Below are 23,328 nucleotides of genomic sequence, written 5' to 3'. Positions count from 1 at the left end.
CTAAAAAAAATTCTTTGCCTCTCTACTTCTAAGCCAAACCCAAATTATTTCTTGGTGGATTTGCTCTCTTTTTTTTTTTTCTCTCTCTATTGGGGAAGAGGAGGAAGGGAAACAGGGGAGGGATTCTCAGCCTTGCCCCCATCTGAGCTCTTAAACCCCAGTTAAGGCTCAAACCACCACAATCACCAAGACCAATCCAACCCAAGAGCCCATGGAAAGAGCACACCAGCAGTTTTCTGTCACATTTTCCGCACAAGCCCAGCTGAAGCTGCTACACTTGAGCAGCACTCCATATCCAGTCAATAATCCATATGAAAGCTCACCAATATTTGTAATCCCACCCTAATTCAAATCATTATCCCCACACCTTCTTGAGAAATGCATTGACTTACTTCCTGAAGCTTGAAGTTCTTCCGTTCAGAAAACTGAACCTCATTCCAAACCACCTCCACGCCCTCCTCCGTGTCCATGGCCAGGTAGGCACTGTCGATCCCTGGAACATTGCGCTGATTCACCTGCACGGGAAGCATAGACACAGACCCCAGCTCAGAGCCATCAAGACCAGATCCTTACCATGCAACCTTCATGTGAAACTGGCTTATTAACTTTTAATTAAGTGAGCATTCCAGGACAGGGCTGTGCACATACATTTCAGGAACTGGACAAACCCAAATATGAGCACATCACAGGATGTGTAAGCAGCAAGCCCTGGGCGTATTTGAGGAGAGCTTCTGCACAAAGCCTGTTCTGTAGTAAAAGCTCCCTTTTGGCAAGAATAGAATCATAGAATTGTTAGGGTTGGAGAGGACCTCAAGGATCATCTAGCTCCAACCCCACTTCCATGGACAGGGACACCTCACGCTAGATCAGGTTGCTCACAGCCACATCCAGCCTGGTCTTAAAAGCTCCAGGAATGAGGCTTCTACCACCTCCCTGAGCAACCTGTGCCAGTGTCTCACCACCCTCATGGGGAAGAACTTCTTCCTAACATCCAATCTAAATTTACTCATTTCTATATTTTTTTCCATTCCCCCTAGTCCTATCACTACCTGACACCCTAAAAAGTCCCTCCCCAGCTTTCTTGTAGGCCCCCTTCAGATACTGGAAGGCCACAATAAGGTCTCCTCGGAGCCTTCTCTTCTCCAGACTGAACAGCCCCAACTCTTTCAGTCTGTCCTCATAGGAGAGGAGCTCCAGCCCTCCACTCACCCTTGTGGCCCTTCTCTGGACATGCTCCAGCATGTCCAGATCCTTCCTGTAATAGGGGCTCCAGAACTGGATGCAGTACTCCAAGATTTTTATGCTTTATGATAACCCACTGTTCATTTAGCCACCAAAAAAATTCCAAACATATGAAAGGGATATAAAAAAGGTCTCCAGAAAGTTGTCTTTGACTTCTTGGGGAGTTTTGTGAAAGGTGATGAGACATGAAACTCCCAAGAGAGGAAACTGATCCAATGTGGTGGGTTTGGAAAGGGTAAGGCCAAGAAGCCTCTTCCCTCCCCCCTGTGAAGTAAAAGGGAAAAAAACTTGAAGGGAAAGAAAAAAAACTCACAAGCTGAATTAGCAAAGCAGTGGAGCTATATTTACAAAGCAATGTAGGGAATGCAGGGGAATATTTACAAATTTACAACATCTACAATATATACAAAGATATACAACAGAGCAACACAGAAATGAGAGTGACCCCCCTCGGCAGAGGGGTCCCCCACCTCCGCTCTCCCCTCTCTTCCCCCCCTTTCACCAGAATGGGATAGAAAGAGAAAGAGAGGAAAAAAAATTAGAAGCAGTTTGTGTTAATTGGAAAGGAGTTAATACAGGCCTTATCAAGTTTGTCAGTTTGAAGGCCGGAGCCTTGGCAGAAAGCCCAGCACAGAAAGCTGCTGCACGAAGAAGAGGCGGAAGCAAGACTGAAGATAGGGTGCCGGAGTGCCCAGGGTAGTCCCAGCTCACTCCCAGTTCAGAAGGTGCTTCCTCCCACTTTACCAATGAAATAGTTTAGACTATTCCTTCCGTTTACCAACTTCCGTCCACCATATTCCCTTTCTTAAGGGGGCAACGTCAACCGGCCACATCCAAGCAGAGAGAAACTATGGGAAAGCTGTAAGCTGGGAATAGACACAAGAATGGAACACAGAGCTTAGTGTTGCAAGAATCTCTTTAGTTAATAAATGCAGAAGTTAACCCAGCACAAGTACCTCCACACCTAATAAGACATCAATGACCACAAAGAAAGCACCAAGGGGATATGACAGGAAAGAGTTTAAAGCCTTGCATGAGAATGGCTGGGCCTGTGGAAGGACTCCATGCTGTAAGACCTGCATAGATCTAAGGTGAGCAACACTTCTGGCAGCAAAGTTTACTGTAACATTATTTTTCCTCAGACAAGCAGCATTCAAACATGTATATGGGTTTCTTGACCCAGCATCTTGAGTTCCCTGTTGTTCTGCAATGCCTTTTTCAGGCTGTTTCAAAGACTTGCCAAAGCTACAATCATAGCCAAAGTCCTACTGCCATCATGCAATGTGCAGTGACAACACTGGATTCCTACCTCAAAGTACTTTGAGAAGACAAAGGGCAGAATCTACCTTTTAACTGTTAGCCACCAACCACTGCTATTCACCATCAACTGGCCACATACTACAAATACTACTTCACTTTCAGGTGATCCAATTCTCCCCTTGAAGTAAAAGTCAACACTGAGATTTGGCCAGCAAATCCAGAACTCTCCTCCACTTGTATCATCTTGAAGCCCTGGCCGTTCCACAGCTTTTCCTACTCATACTGCCTCACCTTTTCTTCCCTCACAAGGGATCCCATCAGTATCCCATTTGCTGGAAGCTTCTCACTGATATACAGGCTTCCTCAGAAATCCCTTTTCCCTTGGCTGCCACTTTTAGCAGTCAAATCTATTCAATTTCAGCTACAGAGTTATGCTAATGAGCACTGATGGAATCATTCTGCCACCCCCAACACAGAGGAACTAAACATTATCTTGTAGGAACTAAGTACCAGTAACATATTGTGGCCGGTTGACGTTGCCCCCTTAAGAAAGGGAACATGGTGGACGGAAGTTGGTAAACGGAAGGAATAGTCTAAACTAATTTCATTGGACGAGTGGGAGGAAGCACCTTCTGAAGTGGGAGTGAAGTGGACATTTCCAGCACTTCTCAGTCAGTCTTGCTTCCGTCTTTGCTTCGTGCAGCAGCTTTGCCTGTGCTGGGCTTTCTGCCAAGGCCTCGGCCTTGAAAACCAGATAACAGGCCTGTATACTAACTCCCTTCCAATTAACACGAACTGCTTTTAACTTTTTTTTCCTCTCTTTCCTTTCTCTTTCTATCCCATTCTGGGGAAAGAGGGGGAGAGAGGGGAGAGCGGAGGTGGGGGACCCCTCTCTGCCGAGAGGGGTTACTCTCATTTCTGTGTTACTCTGTTGTATATCTTTGTATATATTGTAGATATTGTAAATTTGTAAATAATCCCCTGCATTCTCTACATTGCTTTGTAAATATAGCTCCACTGCTTTGCTAATTCAGCTTGTGAGGTTTTTTTTCCTTTTCCCTTCAATTTTTTTTTCCCTTTTACTTTACAAGGGGGAAGGGAGGAGGCTTCTTGGCCTTACCCCTTCCATCCCACCACATTTTTTTTTTTATTGGCGTACCCAACGTGCGGCAGATAATTAGTTTAATTTATTACTTGATTGATTTAGTGTTTTCTAGCTGAATTAGCAAACATGAAGGTATTGTGGTTTGTGGAGCGATTATTCTTTTCAATTTTTGGGGCTCTGGTTTACAGGTATTGTTTGGGTTTGATTTTGGATTACCTGGGTAAATATTTGGTGCGGACAATTTATATGTGGGTTATGTATAAAGTTAAATTATGGTATGGAAAATGTATTAATTTATTATGGCCAGTGAGATACAGGAATGTTACCTCCACCACTCTCCCAATTGAGATAAAGGGTTTTAAGATTCCGCCTGAGGAGACAGTAACTTTAGGTGATGCCTGGGATCCAAAGATGATTTATGTGATGTGTATAATTCTGCTGCTGGTGATAACTAATGTGTTTTCTCTGTATTCCTTGTGGCGAGAGAAAAAGGTGTCCAGGGCGTGTTTTGTTATTAAAACTAGATCAAAAAGAAAACGCCGTGGCTCTCGATCAGTCCCAGAGTCATCTAGTGACGAGGACTGTGGAGAACCCGTGTCAGTCAAAAAGAAGGCTAAAAAGTTAATTGGTAAAGCAGCTCTAAATGACTTTGCTGATTCTAGCAAGCAGCCAAGGGCATCGGCTGGTATCAACATGGCACCTACTCCTTCTCCTTCTTCTTCTTCTCCGTCGGCCATTAACGGAGCAACGTCACTTCCACCCAATCTCTCGGTGGGACCGGAAGTCACTGCCCCAGCAGCTGATTTATCTCAGGACCTGTCAGCTTCCATTAAGGTGGCTGTGAATGCAAACACAGCTCCAGTCAAGATGGCTCCTTTAAAGACTAGAGCTGGAAAGGGCAAAGATGGAGAAGAAGAGGAGGAGACTGATCCTGGTGAGGGGCCCTCTACTCTAAAAGATCATGCTCAGGAGGAAGAGAAGGTTTGTTTTAAAGATCTAGCTAACCTAGTGAGATCAAAGCAGGATAGAGATGAAGCTAGGAAAGCAGCTGGCAAAGGTGGTTCTCAGCTTAAAGAGATCCTTAGGAGAATGACAGCAGGATTATATGGGCAAAGAATTCAGGGAGACGAGGAGGAAGATGATATTACAGACTGTTCGTCACCACGGGAGGAATTGAGAAATGTCCGTAAAGATTTCACCAGGGCAGATAAGGAGCCAGTTCTAGCTTGGCTCAGTAGGTGTTATGATACAGGTGCTTCAGCTCTAACAGTTGGAGACAAGTCAGCAGCTCAGTTAGGAACTCTCTCAAGGGACAATGGAATAGATAGACATCTAGGCGAAGCTCTCGGTAAGGTTAACCTGTGGATACGCCTTTTAATAGCGGTTGCCCTGAGATACCCTTCCCGAGATGATCTTCCCTGGAATCCTAAACCCTGCACTACCATAGATGAGGGAATTAAGCGCTTGAGAGAATTTGCTGTTAGAGAGCTACTCTATGGTGAACATGAAACTCTGAATCCTGATGACATTCCTGTGGGTATTGGTCTTGCTAAAAAGATCATCAAACTTGCTCCTTCTAATTATGCAAACATTCTGGCAAGCAGAATTGTGTCAAGAAGTTATGGTGGAACTTCTCCTACGGTTGGCCAATTCAGTGATCAAATGAGACAATTGGAGGATAGCATGACACGTGGTTCTTTGGTTTCGGCCATTAAAACGATGTCTGGTGATATTCAGAATTGCATAAGAGAGTTAAAAGATTCCATATACCAATTGGCACAGAAGGATAATTTCAATTCTTCCTCCAGGTGGGTACAAGTTTCATCTGTGAGGAATACACGTCCTCCAAGGAGGTAATTCCAAAACAGGACATTCCAAAACAGGTCATTCCAAAACAGACCACCAAGGCAATCACGTAGAACTATTTGGATAACTCTGCGTGATCAGTTTGGTGAGAACATGAACCGCTGGGATGGCCAACCAACTTCTAATCTTTTCAGGAGACTGAGGGAATTGCAAAGTGGCAGAACCCAAGGTAGCAATACCAGAAGGGTAGCTGTTACTTCCACAGTTCCCCAGAACAACTCTTATGGCTCCAACAGTGGCTCCAGTTATAACATGCAAAGTTATAACCCTGCACAATATGTGCAATGCACATGTGCGCATGTTCCCCATAACTAGGGGTGCCCTGCCTCCCGCCAGGGGGAGGAGAGGGATAACAGAGATAACAGAATCTATTGGGATGTGTACATCCAGTGGCCTGGCACTTCACAATTTCGGAAGTACAGGGCCTTGGTTGACACAGGAGCTCAGTGCACCATAATACCATCAAATTATCAGGGATCAGAGTCTATAACTATTCTGGGAGTCACTGGTGGATCTCAAGAGTTAAGTAAGGTAGAGGTTAATATAAGTTTAACTGGTAAACAATGGAGGAAGCATACAGTTGTGACCGGACCTGACGCACCTTGTATTTTGGGAATTGATTTTCTGAGAGAAGGGCGTTTCAAAGACCCTAGAGGTTACAAATGGGCTTTTGGAGTAGCTTCAATAGAAATTGATGGACAAAAATTGAAGCTATCTGCCAGACCTGAACTTTCTGATGAATCTGCAGTTGTGGGACAACATAAGATACAGGACATTAAATTGCCGGTTGCTTCTCAGACTGTGCATCACAGACAATACAGAACTAACCGTGACTCTTTGTTGCCCATTCAGAATCTGATTCGTCAGTTGGAAAGTCAGAAAGTCATCAGCAAAACTCATTCACCTTTCAACAGTCCAGTGTGGCCTGTGCGGAAGCAGAATGGAGACTGGCGTCTGACAGTAGACTACCGAGCCCTAAATGAAGTGACACCACCCATGAGTGCAGCAGTGCCAGACATGATGGAGCTGCAGTATGAGCTGGAATCCAAAGAGGCCAAATGGTATGCTACCATAGACATTGCTAATGCATTTTTCTCTATTCCCATAGCAGAGGAATGCAGGCCTCAGTTTGCTTTCACCTGGAGAGGAATCCAGTACACTTTCAACAGGCTGCCAATGGGCTGGATCCACAGCTCAAGCATCTGTCATGCAGTGATCCACGATGCTCTGGAGAAAGGAGGTGCTCCAGAACACATCCAGTTCATCGATGATATCATCGTCTGGGGTAAAACTGCTGAGGAAGTCTTCAAGAAAGGTAACAAAATCATTGACATTCTTCTGAATGCAGGTTTTGCCATCAAACGAGACAAGGTGAAAGGACCTACCACAGAGATTCAATTTCTGGGAGTGCGGTGGCAGGATGGACGTCGACACATTCCAGTGGATGTGGTAAATAGAGTCTCTACCATGGCAAGTCCCACAAACAAGCAGGAGACCCTACGTTTCTTGGGGATAGTGGGATTTTGGAGACTACACATTCCTGGATACAGTCAGATTGTGAAACCTCTGTATGATGTGACTCGAAAGAGAAACCATTTCCACTGGGGACCTGAACAACAAGCAGCCTTTGACCAGATAAAGCAAGAGGTAGTTCAAGCAATGGGTCTGGGACCTGTCCGAGATGGTCCAGACATTAAGAACATTTTGTACACGGCTGCAAGTGACAATGGTCCAACCTGGTGCTTGTGGCAAAAAGCTCCAGGTGAGACACGTGGACGACCTCTTGGTTTCTGGAGTCGAGGTTACAGAGGTTCAGAGGCTAACTATACTCCAACAGAGAAAGAAATCTTAGCTGCCTATGAAGGAGTGAAAGCATCTTCTGAAGTGATTGGAACTGAATCACAACTTCTCTTAGCTCCCAGATTACCAGTTTTGAATTGGATGTTCAAAGGCAAAGGATCCACACCACATCATGCCACAGACTCAACCTGGTCCAAGTGGATGGCTCTGATAACACAGAGAGCTCGAATAGGAAATCTTGAAAGACCTGGTCTAGTGGAGGTGATCTCAAGTTGGCCTGAAGGTATCAACTGTGCTAAACCTCCAGAGGAGTAAGTAACTCGTGCTGAGGAAGCTCCTCCTTACAATGACCTTTCTGATGATGAAAAGAAATATGCTTTGTTCACAGACGGTTCCTGTCGTCTTGTTGGAAACAAGCGAAGGTGGAAGTCTGCAGTGTGGAGTCCAACACGCCGAGTTGCAGAGGCGAAAGATGGAGAAGGAGAATCCAGTCAGTTCGCAGAGGTTAAAGCTGTCCAGCTAGCTCTCGACGTAGCTGAACGTGAGAGATGGCCAAAGCTTTATCTCTACACCGACTCATGGATGGTAGCCAATGCTCTATGGGGTTGGCTAAAGAACTGGAAGAAGAGTGGCTGGCAGAGGAAAGGAAAACCCATTTGGGCAGCCAACCTGTGGCAGGACATTGCTGATCGAATCGAGAGAATTCCAGTGAAAGTGAGACACATCGATGCTCACATTCCTAAGAGCAAAGCTACTGAGGAACAGCAACACAACCATCAGGCAGATCTAGCTGCAAGAGTTTCTCAAGTAGACATGGACTCGAATCTTGATCTCGACTGGAAACACCGAGGTGAGATATTCTTAGCTCGGTGGGCTCACGATTCGTCAGGACATCAAGGCAGAGATGCAACATACCAATGGGCTCGTGACAGATCCATAGACATTTCCATGGATGCTATCACACAAGTCATCCATGACTGTGACATTTGTGCTGCTATTAAGCAGGCAAAACGACTTAAGCCCTTGTGGTATGGTGACATAGAGTTGCCCTCTACAACTACTTTATTGCCCTCTACAACTACCTGAAGGGTGGTTGTAGCCAGGAGGGAGTTGGCCTCTTCTCCCAGGCAACCAGCACCAGAACAAGGGGACACGGTCTCAAGCTGCGCCAGGGGAGGTTCAGACTCGAGGTGAGGAGGAAGTTCTTCACCGAGCGAGTCATTCGGCATTGGAATGGGTTGCCCAGGGAGGTGGTTGAGTCATCGACCCTGGAGGCGTTCAAGGGGAGATTGGACGTGGCACTTGGTGCCATGGTCTAGTCATGGGGTCTGCGGTGTCAGGTTGGACTCGATGATCCTCGAGGTCCTTTCCAACCTAAGTGATACTGTGATACTGTGATACTGTGACAGATGGTCCAAGTACAAGTATGGTGAAGCTTGGCAGATTGACTACATCACTCTACCACGTTCTTGTTCTGGTAAGCAATACGTGCTTACTATGGTAGAGGCAAACACTGGATGGTTGGAAACTTATCCAGTTCCACATGCAACTGCACGCAACACCATTCTCGGTCTGGAGAGACAGATCCTGTGGAGACACGGAACTCCAGAGAGGATCGAGTCAGACAACGGAAGTCATTTCAAGAACAACCTTGAAAAGAACTGGGCAAAAGAGCACGGTATTGAGTGGATATTCCACATTCCCTACTATGCACCAGCTTCAGGGAAGATTGAACGCTACAACGGTTTGTTGAAGACCACTCTCAAAGCCATGGGGGGTGGATCTTTGAAAAACTGGGAAAAACATTTAGCACAAGCAACCTGGCTGGTAAATAGTAGAGGTTCAGTGAACCGAGCTGGACCTGCACATTCAGATTTGCTACGGAAAGTGGAAGGTGATAGAGTTCCTGTTGTTAGAGAAAAGAATCTGTTAGGTAAAACTGTTTGGGTATTTTCACCCTCAGGAGAGGCTAAACCTATCCGAGGGGTGGTTTCAGCTGAAGGTCCGGGTCACACTTATTGGGTAATGCAAGAGAATGGTGAAATTCAGTGTATTCCACAAAGAAATTTAACTTTAGCTGAAAGAGGTTAACTTTGAACTGTTGTACAGCTACATCGCGTCCAAAGGAAGAATCAACAAGGAATCTACGGTGCACGAACCCTGAGATCCCTGAGAGCCCTGAGTCAACTAAGAGACCCTGAGAATCCCTGTTTCCCTTTTCTTCGCTTCGTCGGCGAAGAAATGAACTGTTTTCCATTTTTCTCATTTTCTGATTTTTTTTTGGACTTTTGAATCATCTACATCTGAGCATAGCCGGAATGGACTATGAACTTTACTCACGAACTGTAAATATCGGTTTGGATTGGATGGACAGTATGAACAGCCAATGAAATTGTTTAGAAGGGGTGGACTGTGGCCAGTTGACGTTGCCCCCTTAAGAAAGGGAACATGGTGGACGGAAGTTGGTAAACGGAAGGAATAGTCTAAACTAATTTCATTGGACAAGTGGGAGGAAGCACCTTCTGAAGTGGGAGTGAAGTGGACATTTCCAGCACTTCTCAGTCAGTCTTGCTTCCGTCTTTGCTTCGTGCAGCAGCTTTGCCTGTGCTGGGCTTTCTGCCAAGGCCTCGGCCTTGAAAACCAGATAACAGGCCTGTATACTAACTCCCTTCCAATTAACACGAACTGCTTTTAACTTTTTTTTCCTCTCTTTCCTTTCTCTTTCTATCCCATTCTGGGGAAAGGGGGGGAGAGAGGGGAGAGCGGAGGTGGGGGACCCCTCTCTGCCGAGAGGGGTTACTCTCATTTCTGTGTTACTCTGTTGTATATCTTTGTATATATTGTAGATATTGTAAATTTGTAAATAATCCCCTGCATTCTCTACATTGCTTTGTAAATATAGCTCCACTGCTTTGCTAATTCAGCTTGTGAGGTTTTTTTTCCTTTTCCCTTCAATTTTTTTTTCCCTTTTACTTTACAAGGGGGAAGGGAGGAGGCTTCTTGGCCTTACCCCTTCCATCCCACCACACATATTACTAACTAATGAAGATAAGAGAAATAAACCAATTTGCAATGGACTCTGGTGATTTTAACCCTGCTACACCAAGTATGGACTCAGAGTGTCCAGCTGACCACACTGAAACAAAAACCCCAGAGCTTCTATCAATAAGCTGTGTTCCAAGAGGAACTTGGTTAAACGGTCACATCAACTAAGCAAGAGCTCCTAACACAACACACAGTGACAAAGACTTTCCAGCTCACATAAACACTGTGAGAGTTAAAGGAGTCCCCTGAGATAAGACCTCTACTGCTGCACAACACAATGCCATGTACTGATACCAATATCTAAATGTCAGGCCTGTGTGACTGTTTGAGGCTGTGCCTTTAAGAAAGGGACAGTGCTGGAACACTCTGGCTGAATGTTTTGGAATAACAAAAACAATCAGATATTCTAAACGAATTTCATTGGTAGAATGCAACTTTAAGTTTTAGTTCAGTTGGAATTTTTCTCAGTTTCTCTCTGTCCTGCTTTTCCAGCCTGTCTGCTTCTGAGCAGCCGGAGTTTGACCTTGGATACCAGATAAGCACTAATCCTGCATGCGTTCTTGAGGCCTAACAAAATTTCATCCTTATTAATTACCTTTTCTCTCTCTAGCCCTCTTTGGGAAAAAAGGGTGGTAGGGGAAGAGAGGGGGGTACAGAGGGGGGAACCCTCCTCTGTCCAGAGGAGGGAGTTTTGTTCCTGTATTTTTCTTTGCTGTATATTTTTTTTTGCTGTATACATCTGTGACTGAAGATGAGGAAAAGGCTGAGGTCCTGAACACCTTCTTTGCCTCAATTTTTAACAGCAAGGCAGGAGGAGTTCAGGACGAGGGGCCTCCTGAGCTGGGTGACGAGGTCAGGGAGCAGTGTAGTGCCCTGGTAATCCATGAGGAATTAGTTCGGGACCTGCTGAGCCACTTGGACACTCACAAGTCCATGGGACCGGATGGGATCCATCCTAGGGTGCTGAGAGAGCTGGCAGATGAGCTGGCCAAGCCGCTCTCTATCATTTTCCTCCAGTCCTGGCTCACAGGTGAGGTCCCAGATGACTGGAAACTGGCCAACGTGGTCCCCATCCACAAGAAGGGTCGGATGGAGGAACCTGGAAACTACAGGCCGGTCAGCCTGACCTCAGTGCCAGGGAAAGTGATGGAGCAGATTATCCTGGCGTCAATAACTGCGCACCTGAGGGATGGCCAAGGGTCCAGCCAACATGGATTCAGGAGGGGCAGGTCCTGCCTCTCCAACCTGATCTCTTTCTATGATCAGGTGACCCGTCTGGTGGATGTGGGGAGGCCTGTGGATATGGTCTACTTGGAATTCAGCAAGGCCTTTGACACCATCCCCCACAGCAAACTGCTGGCTAAGCTGTCAGCTCAAGGCTTGGACCGCAACACTCTGTGCTGGGTTAGGAACTGGCTGCAGGGCTGAGCCCAGAAAGTGGTGGTGAATGGTGCCACATCCAGCTGGCGGCCAGTCACCAGTGGCGTCCCCCAGGGATCAGTGCTGGGCCCCATCCTCTTTAACATTTTCATCAATGATCTGGAGGAGGGGGTTGAGTCAGTCATCAGCAAATTTGCAGATGACACCAAGTTAGGAGCAGATGTTAGTCAATTAGAGGGTAGAAGGGCTCTGCAGAGGGACCTCGACCAACTAAACAGATGGACTTGTTAAATGACATCCCATTGGAGTCCACCCAAGTGCCAGGTAATGCACTTTGGCCACGGCAACCCCATGCAGAGCTACAGGCTGGGGTCAGAGTGGCTGGAGAGCTCCCAAACAGAGAGGGACCTGGGGGTACTGATCGACAGCCGCCTAAACATGAGCCAGCAGTGTGCCCAGGTGGCCAAGAGGGCCAATGGCATCCTGGCCTGCATTAGGAATAGTGTGGCCAGCAGGAGCAGGGAGGTCATTGTGCCCCTGTACTCTGCATTGTTGAGGCCGCACCTTGAGTACTGTGTCCAGTTCTGGGGCCCTCAGTTTAAGAAGGACATCGAGACACTTGAATGTGTCCAGAGAAGGGCAACAAGGCTGGCGAGAGGCCTTGAACACAAACCCTATGAGGAGAGGCTGAGGGAGCTGGGATTGTTTAGCCTGGAGAAGAGGAGGCTCAGGGGTGACCTCATTGCCCTCTACAACTACCTGAAAGGTGGTTGTAGCCAGGAAGGGCTTGGTCTCTTCTTCCAGGCAATGAGCACCAGAACAAGGGGACACAGTCTCAAGCTGCACCAGGGGAAGTTTAGGCTCAAGGTGAGGAGGAAGTTCTTCACCGAGAGAGACATTAGTCATTGGAATGGGCTGCCCAGGGAGGTGGTGGAGTCACCATCCCTCGAGGTGTTCAAGAGGAGATTGGACGAGGCACTTGGTGCCATGGTCTAGTCATGGCTCTGTGGTGACAGGTTGGACTCGATGATCCTCAAGGTCTCTTCCAACCTTGGCTATACTTTGATATTTCTGTATATATATTGTAAATACTGTATATTGTGTATATATATAACCTGCATTTCATGTTTGCTTGTAAATATAGCATTCCTTTTGCTTTTCCGACTGAGTTAGCTGTGGGCTTTTTTTCCTCTTTGTGGGGGAGGGAGAGCTAGGCCTTCTCTCAACCCACCACAATAATTTGGCGCCCAACTCAGGGCTTGGGGATAATTAGCTTGATTTATTGCCTACTCGAGTCAGACTAGCAAACATGAAGGTGTTTTGGATTTTAGAGCATCTGTTCTTTTCAGTTTTTGGGGTCCTGATCTACAAATATTGTTTGGGTTTACTTCTCAATTAAATAGGTAAATATATAATGCATAAGTTTTAGTTATGGTTTAGGTATAAAATTCAGCTTCTGTATGACCGCTGTCTGGGATTCTTTTGGCTTACAAGATACAGAAATGTGACATCTAGCACTCTCCCAATTGAGATAAGGGAGTTTAAGATTCCAGTAGGTGAAAGATTAATTTTAAGTGAGGGCTGGGATCCAAAGCTGATTTTTTCAATGTGTGTAATCCTGCTATTGGTGATAATTAAGGTGTATTTGTTATATGCTTTGAGCCGGGAGAAGAAGGTATCTAGGGCCTGTTTCATTATAAAGCGTAGATCAAAAAGGAAGAACAACAAGTCTGACCCTGCTCCAGAGACTTCTAGTGATGAGGAAAGTGCTGAATCTGTATCAATTAAGGATAAAGCTAAAAAGTCTATCGGAAAGGCTACTTTCAACGGTGCTGTTGCTGATTCTGGCAAGCAGCCAGGGGCGGTGGCAGCTCCCAACATGGTGGCTCCCCCGTCTTCACCAGCCGCCATTAACGAGGCAAAGCCATTTCCTCCTCCTCCTACGGCAGGACCGGAAGCGTCCTCCAACGCAGCTGGTCCGCCTCAAAACCTGACAGCTTCTGTTAAGGCGGCTGTAAATTCAAACACGGCTCCAATTAAACAAGTAGCAGTTTTAACAACAAGGAGTATCAGTCAGGGTTGGAAGGGACCACAAGGATCATCTAGTTCCAACCCCCCTGCCATGGGCAGGGACACCCCACACTAGATCAGGCTGGACAGAGCCTCATCCAGCCTGGTCTTAAACACCTCCAGGGACGGGGCCTTGACCACCTCCCTGGACAACCCATTCCAGGGTTTCACCACTCTCATGGTGAAGAACCTCCTCCTCACATCCAGCCTGAATCTCCCCACCTCCAGCTTCATTCCATTCCCCCTAGTCCTATCACTACCTGACATTCTGAGAAGTCCCTTCCCAGCCTTCCTGTAGGCCCCCTTCAGATAATGGAAGGCCACAATTAGGTCATCTCAGAGCCTTCTCTTCTGCAGACTGAACAGCCCCAACTCCTTCAGTCTGTCCTCATAGGAGAGGTGCTCCAGCCCTCTGATCATCCTTGTGGCCCTTCTCTGGACACGTTCCAGCACCTCCACATCCCTCTTGTAATAGGGGCTCCAGAACTGGACACAGTACTCCAGGTGGGGTCTCACCAGGGCTCAGCAGAGGGGAAGGATCACCTCCCTTGACCTGCTGGCCACACTTCTCCTGATGCAGCCCAGGATCTGATTGGCTTTGCGGGCTGCAAGTGCACACTGAGAGCTCATGTTGAGCTTCTTGTCCACCAGCACCCCCAAGTCTCTCTCTTCAGGGTTGCTTTCCAGCCAGTCACTGCCCAGCCTGTATTTGTGCCTGGGATTGCCTCGACCCAGATGCAGGACCCTGCACTTGCTCTTATTGAACCTCATGAGGTTGGCTTGTGCCCACCTCTCCAGCCTGTCAAGGTCCCTCTGGATGGCCTCCCTTCCCTCCAGCGTGTCTGCTGCACCACACAGCTTGGTGTCATCAGCAAACTTGCTGAGGGTGCACTCAATGCCACTGTCCATGTCACCCACAAAGATGTTGAACAAGACAGGTCCCAGGACTGATCCCTGAGGGACTCCGCTTGTCACTGGCCTCCACTGGGACATGGAGCCATTGACAGCCACTCTTTGGGTGCGGCCATCAAGCCAGTTCCTTATCCATCTAGTGGTCCACCCATCAAACCCATGTGTCACCAGTTTGGAGACCAGGATGTGGTGCGGGACAGTGTTGAAGGCTTTGCTCAGGTCCAGGTAAACGACATCAGTTGCTCGCCCCTCATCTATTAATTTCATCACCTGCTCATAGAAGGCAACCAGGTTGGTCAGGCAGCATTTGCCCTTGGCAAAGCCATGCTGACTGTTCCAAATCACCTCTTCACTATTCTTCTGAGTGAGTAGTGCCTCCAGGAGGATCTGTGCCATGATCTTTCCAGGCACAGAGGTGAGACTGACTGGCCTGTAGTTCCCTGGTTCCTCCTTCTTACCCTGTTGGAAAATGGGGGTGATGTTTCCCCTTTTCCAGTCTGTGGGGACTTCCCCAGACTGCCATGACTTTTGAAATACAATAGAGAGGGGTTTAGCAACCTCATCTGCCAGTTCTCTCAGTACCCGTGGGTGTAACCTGTCGGGTCCCATGGACTTGAACACTTTCAGGTTCTTCAGGAGACCACGAACCTGATCTGCACTTACAATGGGCAGTTCTTCCGCCCCGTCCCTGGCTTTGACTTCCATAACATCAGGAGTGTGGCTAGAGGCCCGTGCAGTGAAGACTGAGGTAAAGAAGTTATTAAGTACCTCAGCCTTTTCCTCATCACTTGTGACCATGTCACCATTTTCCTTTCTGAGGGGGCCCACACCTTTCCTAGCCTTCTTCTTCCCATTAATGGGAAAGGCCAAAGCTAATTCAGGAGCTGATGGGGGAGGACAGCAAGGTACTTCTGCTGGGGAGGAAGAGAAAATTTCACTTAAAAATATAGCTGAGTTTTTCAGATCATCAGAGGATCGAGATGCAGCTTTTAGTAGGACAGCAGATCAAACCAAAACAGACCACCAAGGCAGTCACGTAGGACTATTTGGATAACTCTGCGTGATCAGTTTGGTGAGAACATGAACAGGTGGGATGGCCAACCAACTTCTAATCTTTTCAGGAGACTGAGGGAACTGCAAAGCGGCAGAACCCGAGGTAGCAATACCAGAAGGGTAGCTGTTACTTCCACAGCTCCCCAGAACAACTCTAGTAGCTCCAACAGTGGCTCCAGTTATAACACTGCACACTGTGCTCAATGCACATGTGGGCATGTTCCCCATAACTAGGGGTGCCCTTCCACCCGCCAGGGGGAGGAAAGGGAGAATAGAGATAACAGAATCTATTGGGATGTGCACATCCAGTGGCCTGGCACTTCACAATTTTGGCAGTAGAGGGCCTTGGTTGACACAGGAGCTCAGTGCACCATAATGCCATCAAATTATCAGGGATCAGAGTCTATAACTATTTTGGGAGTCACTGGTGGATCTCAAGAGTTAAGTAAGGTAGAGGTTAATATAAGTTTAACTGGTAAACAATGGAGGAAGCACACAGTTGTGACCGGACCTGACGCACCTTATCTTTTGGGAATCGATTTTCTGAGAGAAGGGCGTTTCAAAGACCCTAGAGGCTATAAATGGGCTTTTGGAGTAGCTTCTGTAGAAATTGATGGACAAAAATTGAAGCTATCTGCTAGACCTGAGCTTTCTGATGAATCTGCAGTTGTGGGACAACACAAAATTCAGGACATTAAATTGCCGGTTGCTTCTCAGACTGTGCATCACAGACAATACAGAACCAACCGTGACTCTTTGTTGCCCATTCAGAATCTGATTCGTCAAGTTGGAGAGTCAGAAAGTCGTCAGCAAAACTCATTCACCTTTCAACAGTCCAGTGTGGCCTGTGCGAAAGCAGAATGGAGACTGGCGTCTGACAGTCGAATACCGAGCCCTGAATGAAGTAACGCCACCTATGAGTGCAGCAGTACCAGACATGATGGAGCTACAGTATGAGCTGGAATCCAAAGAGGCCAAATGGTATGCTACCATAGACATTGCTAATGCATTTTTCTCTATTCCCATAGCACAGGAATGCAGGCCTCAGTTTGCTTTCACCTGGAGAGGAATCCAGTACACTTTCAACAGGCTGCCAATGGGCTGGATCCACAGCTCAAGCATCTGTCATGCAGTGATCCACGATGCTCTGGAGAAAGGCGGTGCTCCAGGACACATCCAGTTCATCGATGATATCATCGTCTGGGGTAAAACTGCTGAGGAAGTCTTCGAGAAAGGTAACAAAATCATTGAAATTCTTCTGAATGCAGGTTTTGCCATCAAGCGAGACAAGGTGAAAGGACCTACCACAGAGATTCAGTTTCTGGGAGTGCGGTGGCACGATGGACACCGACACATTCCAGTGGATGTGGTAAATAGAGTCTCTACCATGGCAAATCCCACAAACAAGCAAGAGACCTTACGTTTCTTGGGGATAGTGGGATTTTGGAGACTGCACATTCCTGGATACAGTCAGATTGTGAAACCTCTGTATGATGTGACTCGAAAGTGAAACAGTTTCCACTGGGGACCTGAACAACAAGCAGCCTTTGACCAGATAAAGCAAGAGGTAGTTCAAGCAATGGGTCTGGGACCTGTCCGAGATGGTCCAGACATTAAAAACATTTTGTACACGGCTGCAAGTGACAATGGTCCAACCTGGTGCTTGTGGCAAAAAGCTCCAGTTGAGACACGTGGACGACCTCTTGGTTTCTGGAGTCGAGGTTACAGAGGTTCAGAGGCTAATTATACTCCAACAGAGAAAGAGATTCTAGCTGCCTATGAAGGAGTAAAAGCAGCTTCAGAAGTAATTGGAACTGAATCACAACTTCTCTTAGCTCCCAGATTACCAGTTTTGAATTGGATGTTCAAAGGCAAAGGCTCCACACCACATCATGCCACAGACTCAACCTGGTCTAAGTGGATGGCAATGATAACACAGAGAGCTCGAATGGGAAATCTTGAAAGACCTGGTCTAGTGGAGGTGATCTCAAGATGGCCTGAAGGTACCAACTGTGCTAAACCTCCAGAGGAGAAAGTAACTCGTGCTGAGGAAGCTCCTCCTTACAATGACCACAATGACCTTTCTGATGATGAAAAGGAATATGCTTTGTTCACAGACGGTTCCTGTCGTCTTGTTGGAAACAAGCGAAGGTGGAAGTCTGCAGTGTGGAGTCCAACACGCCGAGTTGCAGAGGCAAAGGATGGAGAAGGAGAATCCAGTCAGTTCGCAGAGGTAAAAGCTGTCCAGCTAGCTCTCGACGTAGCTGAACGTGAGAGATGGCCAAAACTTTATCTCTACACCGACTCATGGATGGTAGCCAATGCTCTATGGGGTTGGCTGAAGAACTGAAAGAAGAGTGGTTGGCAGAGGAAAGGAAAACCCATTTGGGCAGCCAACCTGTGGCAGGACATTGCTGATCGAGTCGAGAGAATTCCAGTGAAAGTGAGACACATCGATGCTCACATTCCTAAGAGCAAAGCTACTGAGGAATAGCAACACAACCATCAGGCAGATCTAGCTGCAAGAGTTTCTCAAGTAGACATGGACTCTGATCTTGATCTCGACTGGAAACACCAAGGTGAGATATTCTTAGCTCAGGGGGCTCATGATTCATCAGGACATCAAGGCAGAGATGCAACATAGCAATGGGCTCGTGACAGATCCATAGACATTTCCATGGATGCTATCACACAAGTCATCCATGACTGTGACATTTGTGCTGCTATTAAGCAGGCAAAACGACTTAAGCCCTTGTGGTATGGTGACAGATGGTCCAAGTACAAGTATGGTGAAGCTTGGCAGATTGACTACATCACTCTACCACATTCTCGTTCTGGTAAGCAATATGTGCTTACTATGGTAGAGGCAAACACTGGATGGTTGGAAACTTATCCAGTTCCACATGCAACTGCATGCAACACCATTCTCGGTCTGGAGAGACAAATCCTGTGGAGACACGGAACTCCAGAGAGGATTGAGTCAGACAACGGAACTCATTTCAAGAACAACCTTGTAAAAAACTGGGCAAAAGAGCATGGTATTGAGTGGTGTGCTGGGTTGAGGCAGCCCCCTTCCCCACCCCTGGCAACAATAAACACTCAGACAAATGGATTGCAAAAGTGATGGAAAGTTTAAATAGAAAGCAGTGAACTTTTACAGAAAACCAAAAGCACAGTGACAAAGAAAGATCCCAAAACAGACCCAGAGAGATCCCATCCCTACCTGAGGGTACACCCGAGACCCCCAGGGCTCCTTCTTCCCCCTCCCACTGCTAGGCTAGTCTCAGCTGGCCAGATCTGAGACTGCCCATCCCCCCCCATGGCCTTGGGCCTAGCCAGGCCCAAAGCCAGGAGACATCTCCCACAGTTACCGGCTGACCGAGGAGGAAGAGAAAAAGGAAGTGCTAGACTCCGCACTGGATCTTATAGTGGTGCAAAGGATTGTGGTAGGAAATACTACATAATTTCCTGTGTCCACCCCTCTGGGTTGGACTTCTGGACACAGGAAGTAAACATTGCAGGGGGGCACCCAGCTCAAACTGCAACAAGTGGATATTCCACATTCCCTACTATGCACCAGCTTCAGGGAAGAATGAACGCTACAATGGTTTGTTGAAGACCACTCTTAAAGCCATGGGGGTGGATCTTTGAAAAACTGGGAAAAACATTTAGCACAAGCAACCTGGCTGGTAAATAGTAGAGGTTCAGTGAACCGAGCTGGACCTGCACATTCAGATCTGATACAGAAAGTGGAAGGAGATAGAGTTCCTGTTGTTAGAGAAAAGTATCTGTTAGGTAAAACTGTTTGGGTATTTTCTCCCTCAGGAGGGGCTAAACCTGTCCGAGGGGTGGTTTCAGCTGAAGGTCCGGGTCACACTTATTGGGTAATGCAAGAGAATGGTGAAATTCAGTGTATTCCACAAAGGAATTTAACTTTAGCTGAGAGAGTTTAATTTCAAACTGTTGTACAACTACACTGCGTCCAAGGGAAGAATCAACGAGGAATCTACGCTGCACGAACCCAGAGAACCCTGAGTCAACTGAGAGCCCCTGAGAATCCCTGTTTCCCTTTTCTTTGCTTCGTCTGCGAGGAGACAAACTGTTTTCCATTTTCTTGTTTCCTGATTTTCTTGGACTTTTGAATCATCTACATCTGAGGATAGCCGGAATGGACTATGAACTTTTAATACAAACGGTAAATATTGTTTTGGATTAGATGGACAGTATGAACAGCCAATTAAATTGTTTAGAAGGGGTGGATTGTGACCGTTTTAGGCTGTGCCTTTAAGAAAGGGACAGTGCTGGAACACTCTGGCTGAATGTGTTGGAATAATAACAAAAACAATCAGATATTCTAAACTAATTTCATTAGTGGATTGGTAGAATGCAACTTTAAGTTTTAGTTCAGTTGGAATTTTTCTCAGTTTCTCTTTGTCCTGCTTTTCCAGCCTGTCTGCTTCTGAGCGGTCAGAGTTTGACCTTGGATACCAGATAAGCACTAATCCTGCATGTGCTCTTGAGGCCTAACAAAATTTCATCCTTATTAATTACCTTTTCTCTCTCTCTAGCCCTCTTTGGGAAAAAAGGGTGGTAGGGGGAGAGAGGGGGGTACAGAGGGTGGAACCCTCCTCTGTCCAGAGGAGGGAGCTTTGTTCCTGTATTTTTCTTTGCTGTATATTTCTGTATATATATTGTAACTACTGTATATTGTGTATATATATAACCTGCATTTCATTTTTGCTTGGAAATATAGCATTCCTTTTGCTTTTTCGACTGAGTTTGCTGTGGGTTTTTTTTTCCTCTTTGTGGGGGAGGGAGAGCTAGGCCTTCTCTCAACCCACCACAGGCCTCTTAAGTCCCATCAAAGAAAGCTGACCAAATAAAGACAACTAAGGACAGAACATTTATTTCTTAGATTAAAATGTGAAGGAATATCTTAAGGATGACAGTATTTTCAGATAAAGCTGAAGGTCAAAAGGCTTTATCTTCAGAAGAGTTAAACAAGCCTCAGCCAACAGAAGGTCAGGCCTGTGTTGGTACTGCAGGGACAAGACAGAATCCATGACTCTCAATGCCTGGTGTCCATGCACCCCTCTCTAGTCTCTTGCTTCCTCAGACCTACTGCCTGTCCAATGACCTTCCAGCTTTATTGGATTAATTAGGTCCTCAAGCACTGACATCTACACAAAAATTGCCCTGATACAGCAGTGGATATGGATTTACCATCTTTTCTCCCATTTCTGGGCAAGTTTACCACATGTAAATGAAGTCCATGACTCACAGGCAATATTCCAGGGCATCAGATATGACTCAAGACACCAAATCCATCTGACATCACTAATGTAATTCTCAGTTCATGAGGAGATCTGGCAGATTGGGCATGAGAGTAAAAGGGCAAAAATTCAGACAGATGACTGAGGAGACAACAGCAGACTCCTCCTTGTTCAGGATGCCAAATCAGTGCTCCACATCCCTCTCCATGATCAGCAAGATGAATTCTAACCCCTCACAAAAGCACATCCTGCATGAGGGTCATAGCCAGCCACTGCCTCCAAGCAACTGCTGGTGACTGACAAGTGCCCATGAATTCTGCTGATGAAAGTTTTGGGTGTGAAGAAACCTTTGAAGTTCATCTAGTCCAAGCCCCTGCAGTGAGCAGGGACATCTGCAACTAGAGCAGGTTGCTCAGAGCCCCATCCAACCTGACCTGGAATGTCTCCAAGGATGGGGCATCCACCATCTCTCTGGGCAACCTGGGACAGCATCTCACCACTCTCAGCACAAAAAATGTGATTGTTATATCTAAATCTCCCCTCTTTAAAACCATCATTCTGTGTCCTGTCACAACAGACCCTGCTGAAATGTCTGTCCCAAACTTTCTCAAAGGCCCCATTAAGTACTGAAAGGCCTCAAGATCTTCCCAGAGCCTTCTCTTTTCCAGGCTGAACAACTCCAACTCTCTCAGCCTGTTCTCACAGCAGAGGGGTTACAGCCCCTGGATCATTGTTGTGACCTCCTCTGGACCCACTCCAACAGGTCTATGTGCTGGGAACTCTGACTTTTTACAAGGGCTTGTAGTGACAGGATGAGGGACTGTAGTGGTTTGAGCCTTAACTGAGAGTTAAAAGCTCAAATGGGGAAAAGGCTGAGAATCTCTTCCCCACTTCCCCCCCACCTCCTCCCTCCAAACAGGGAGAGGAGGGGAAAAAAAAAAAAGGTAAGGAGCAAATCCACTAAGCAACAATCTGGAGTCAGCTTGGAAGTAGAGAGGCAAATAATTTTTTTTTCTTCAAAATATATATATATAGCAATAACAGGGAAAAAGGTTCACAAGGGCAAGGAACAAGAATGGATGGGAGGGGGATAGAAAAAGAATAATACAAAACCAGTCTGTCTCTGAGGAGGTGCAGAGGTGGCAGGGAGAAGGATCAGGTCCGGCCACGTGGCTGAGGATCAGGGGAGCAGCTGCAGTAGCTCTCATCCAGCAGAGGCAGGAGCCAAAAAAGGAGCTCCAACAGCTATGAGGTCCTGCTTTTTATACCCTTGCTGGGCAGGGAGGGGGGAGTGGAACAGACTCATCTTTCCCAGGGGGGAGACGCCCTTCAGGGAGTGTAAAGTACCCGCAAGCCCTCCACCCTGCTTTCTTCTTTTGTTTTCAGAAAAAGGTGTTAACCCACCACAGGGACAATGAATTGAAGCTTGAGGAGAAGACTATTTAGACTGGATATTAGAAATTCTTTACATTAAGCATGGTGAGACACTGGAACAGGTTGCCCAGGAAGGTTATGGATGCCCCCTCCCTGCAAGTATTCAAGGTCAGGTTGGATGAGGCCTTGAGCAACCAGATCTAGTGGGAGGTTTCCCTGCCCATGGCAGGGAGTTGGAACTAGATGATCTTTAATGCCCCTTCCAAACCAAACCATTCTATGAATCTATGAACTCCAGAGCTCGATACAGTACTGCTAGTGAGGTCTGACCACAACAGAGCAGAGGGGCAGAATCCCCTCCCTTGATCTGGCCACACTGCTTTGGATGTAGCCCAGGAGACTGCTTCTGGGCTGTGAGTGCACATTGCTGGCTCCTGCCCTTCAGCATCCAGACCTCCTTCTCTGCAGGGCTGCTCTCCATCACTTCATCCCTCAGCCTGGACTGATACCAGGCATTTTGTCCCAAGCCCTGTTGAACCTCATGAGGTTCACACATGACACTTCCATTTTGCACTGGTCCGTCCTGAAATTCTGTGCTATCTTCACTTGGCAGAGAGACCTTCAAACCCCTGCAGGCAACTAATAGACATCACTTTCTCTAAGGTGACATGAGAAGATAAGTATCACAAACAACAAGAAAAGGCATAGAAAATGCCAACAGCATTGGTATAATGATGCAAGTAGAATGACGTTGGTACACTTGGGCTGTAAAAATCACCCATTGGCACATAGAATAGGAAGTGAATCACCCACGGCACTCAGAACAGGAATAGAAAGTGAATAGGAAGTGAATCACATTTCTGATAGTATGAAAGTGAGACAGCAGCCAATGAAGTGATCAAACATCATGTTTTGAAACAAAATGATGAGGAAGCACTTGATCCTGAC

General features: G+C 46.8%; 1 protein-coding gene across 2 annotated transcripts in view; it reads right to left on the bottom strand.

Moving 5' to 3' along the window:
• The window catches only part of NRBP1 (nuclear receptor binding protein 1), a 91,140-nt gene that overhangs the window by 58,165 nt on the left and 9,647 nt on the right, over positions 1 to 23,328 (bottom strand). For both annotated transcript variants that reach the window (XM_068143098.1, XM_068143100.1), the window contains exon 3: positions 393 to 515. In XM_068143098.1, the coding sequence (XP_067999199.1) occupies positions 393 to 515 (123 nt within the window). The remainder of the gene's footprint in view (positions 1 to 392; positions 516 to 23,328) is intronic.

The sequence above is a fragment of the Melanerpes formicivorus genome, unplaced genomic scaffold (genome assembly GCF_026170545.1).
Source record: "Melanerpes formicivorus ecotype bairdi unplaced genomic scaffold, bMelFor1.0.p_v2 SCAF_9, whole genome shotgun sequence".
In the NCBI taxonomy this organism is placed as follows: Eukaryota; Metazoa; Chordata; class Aves; order Piciformes; family Picidae; genus Melanerpes; species Melanerpes formicivorus.
This window is presented reverse-complemented; position numbering and strand designations above follow the sequence as displayed.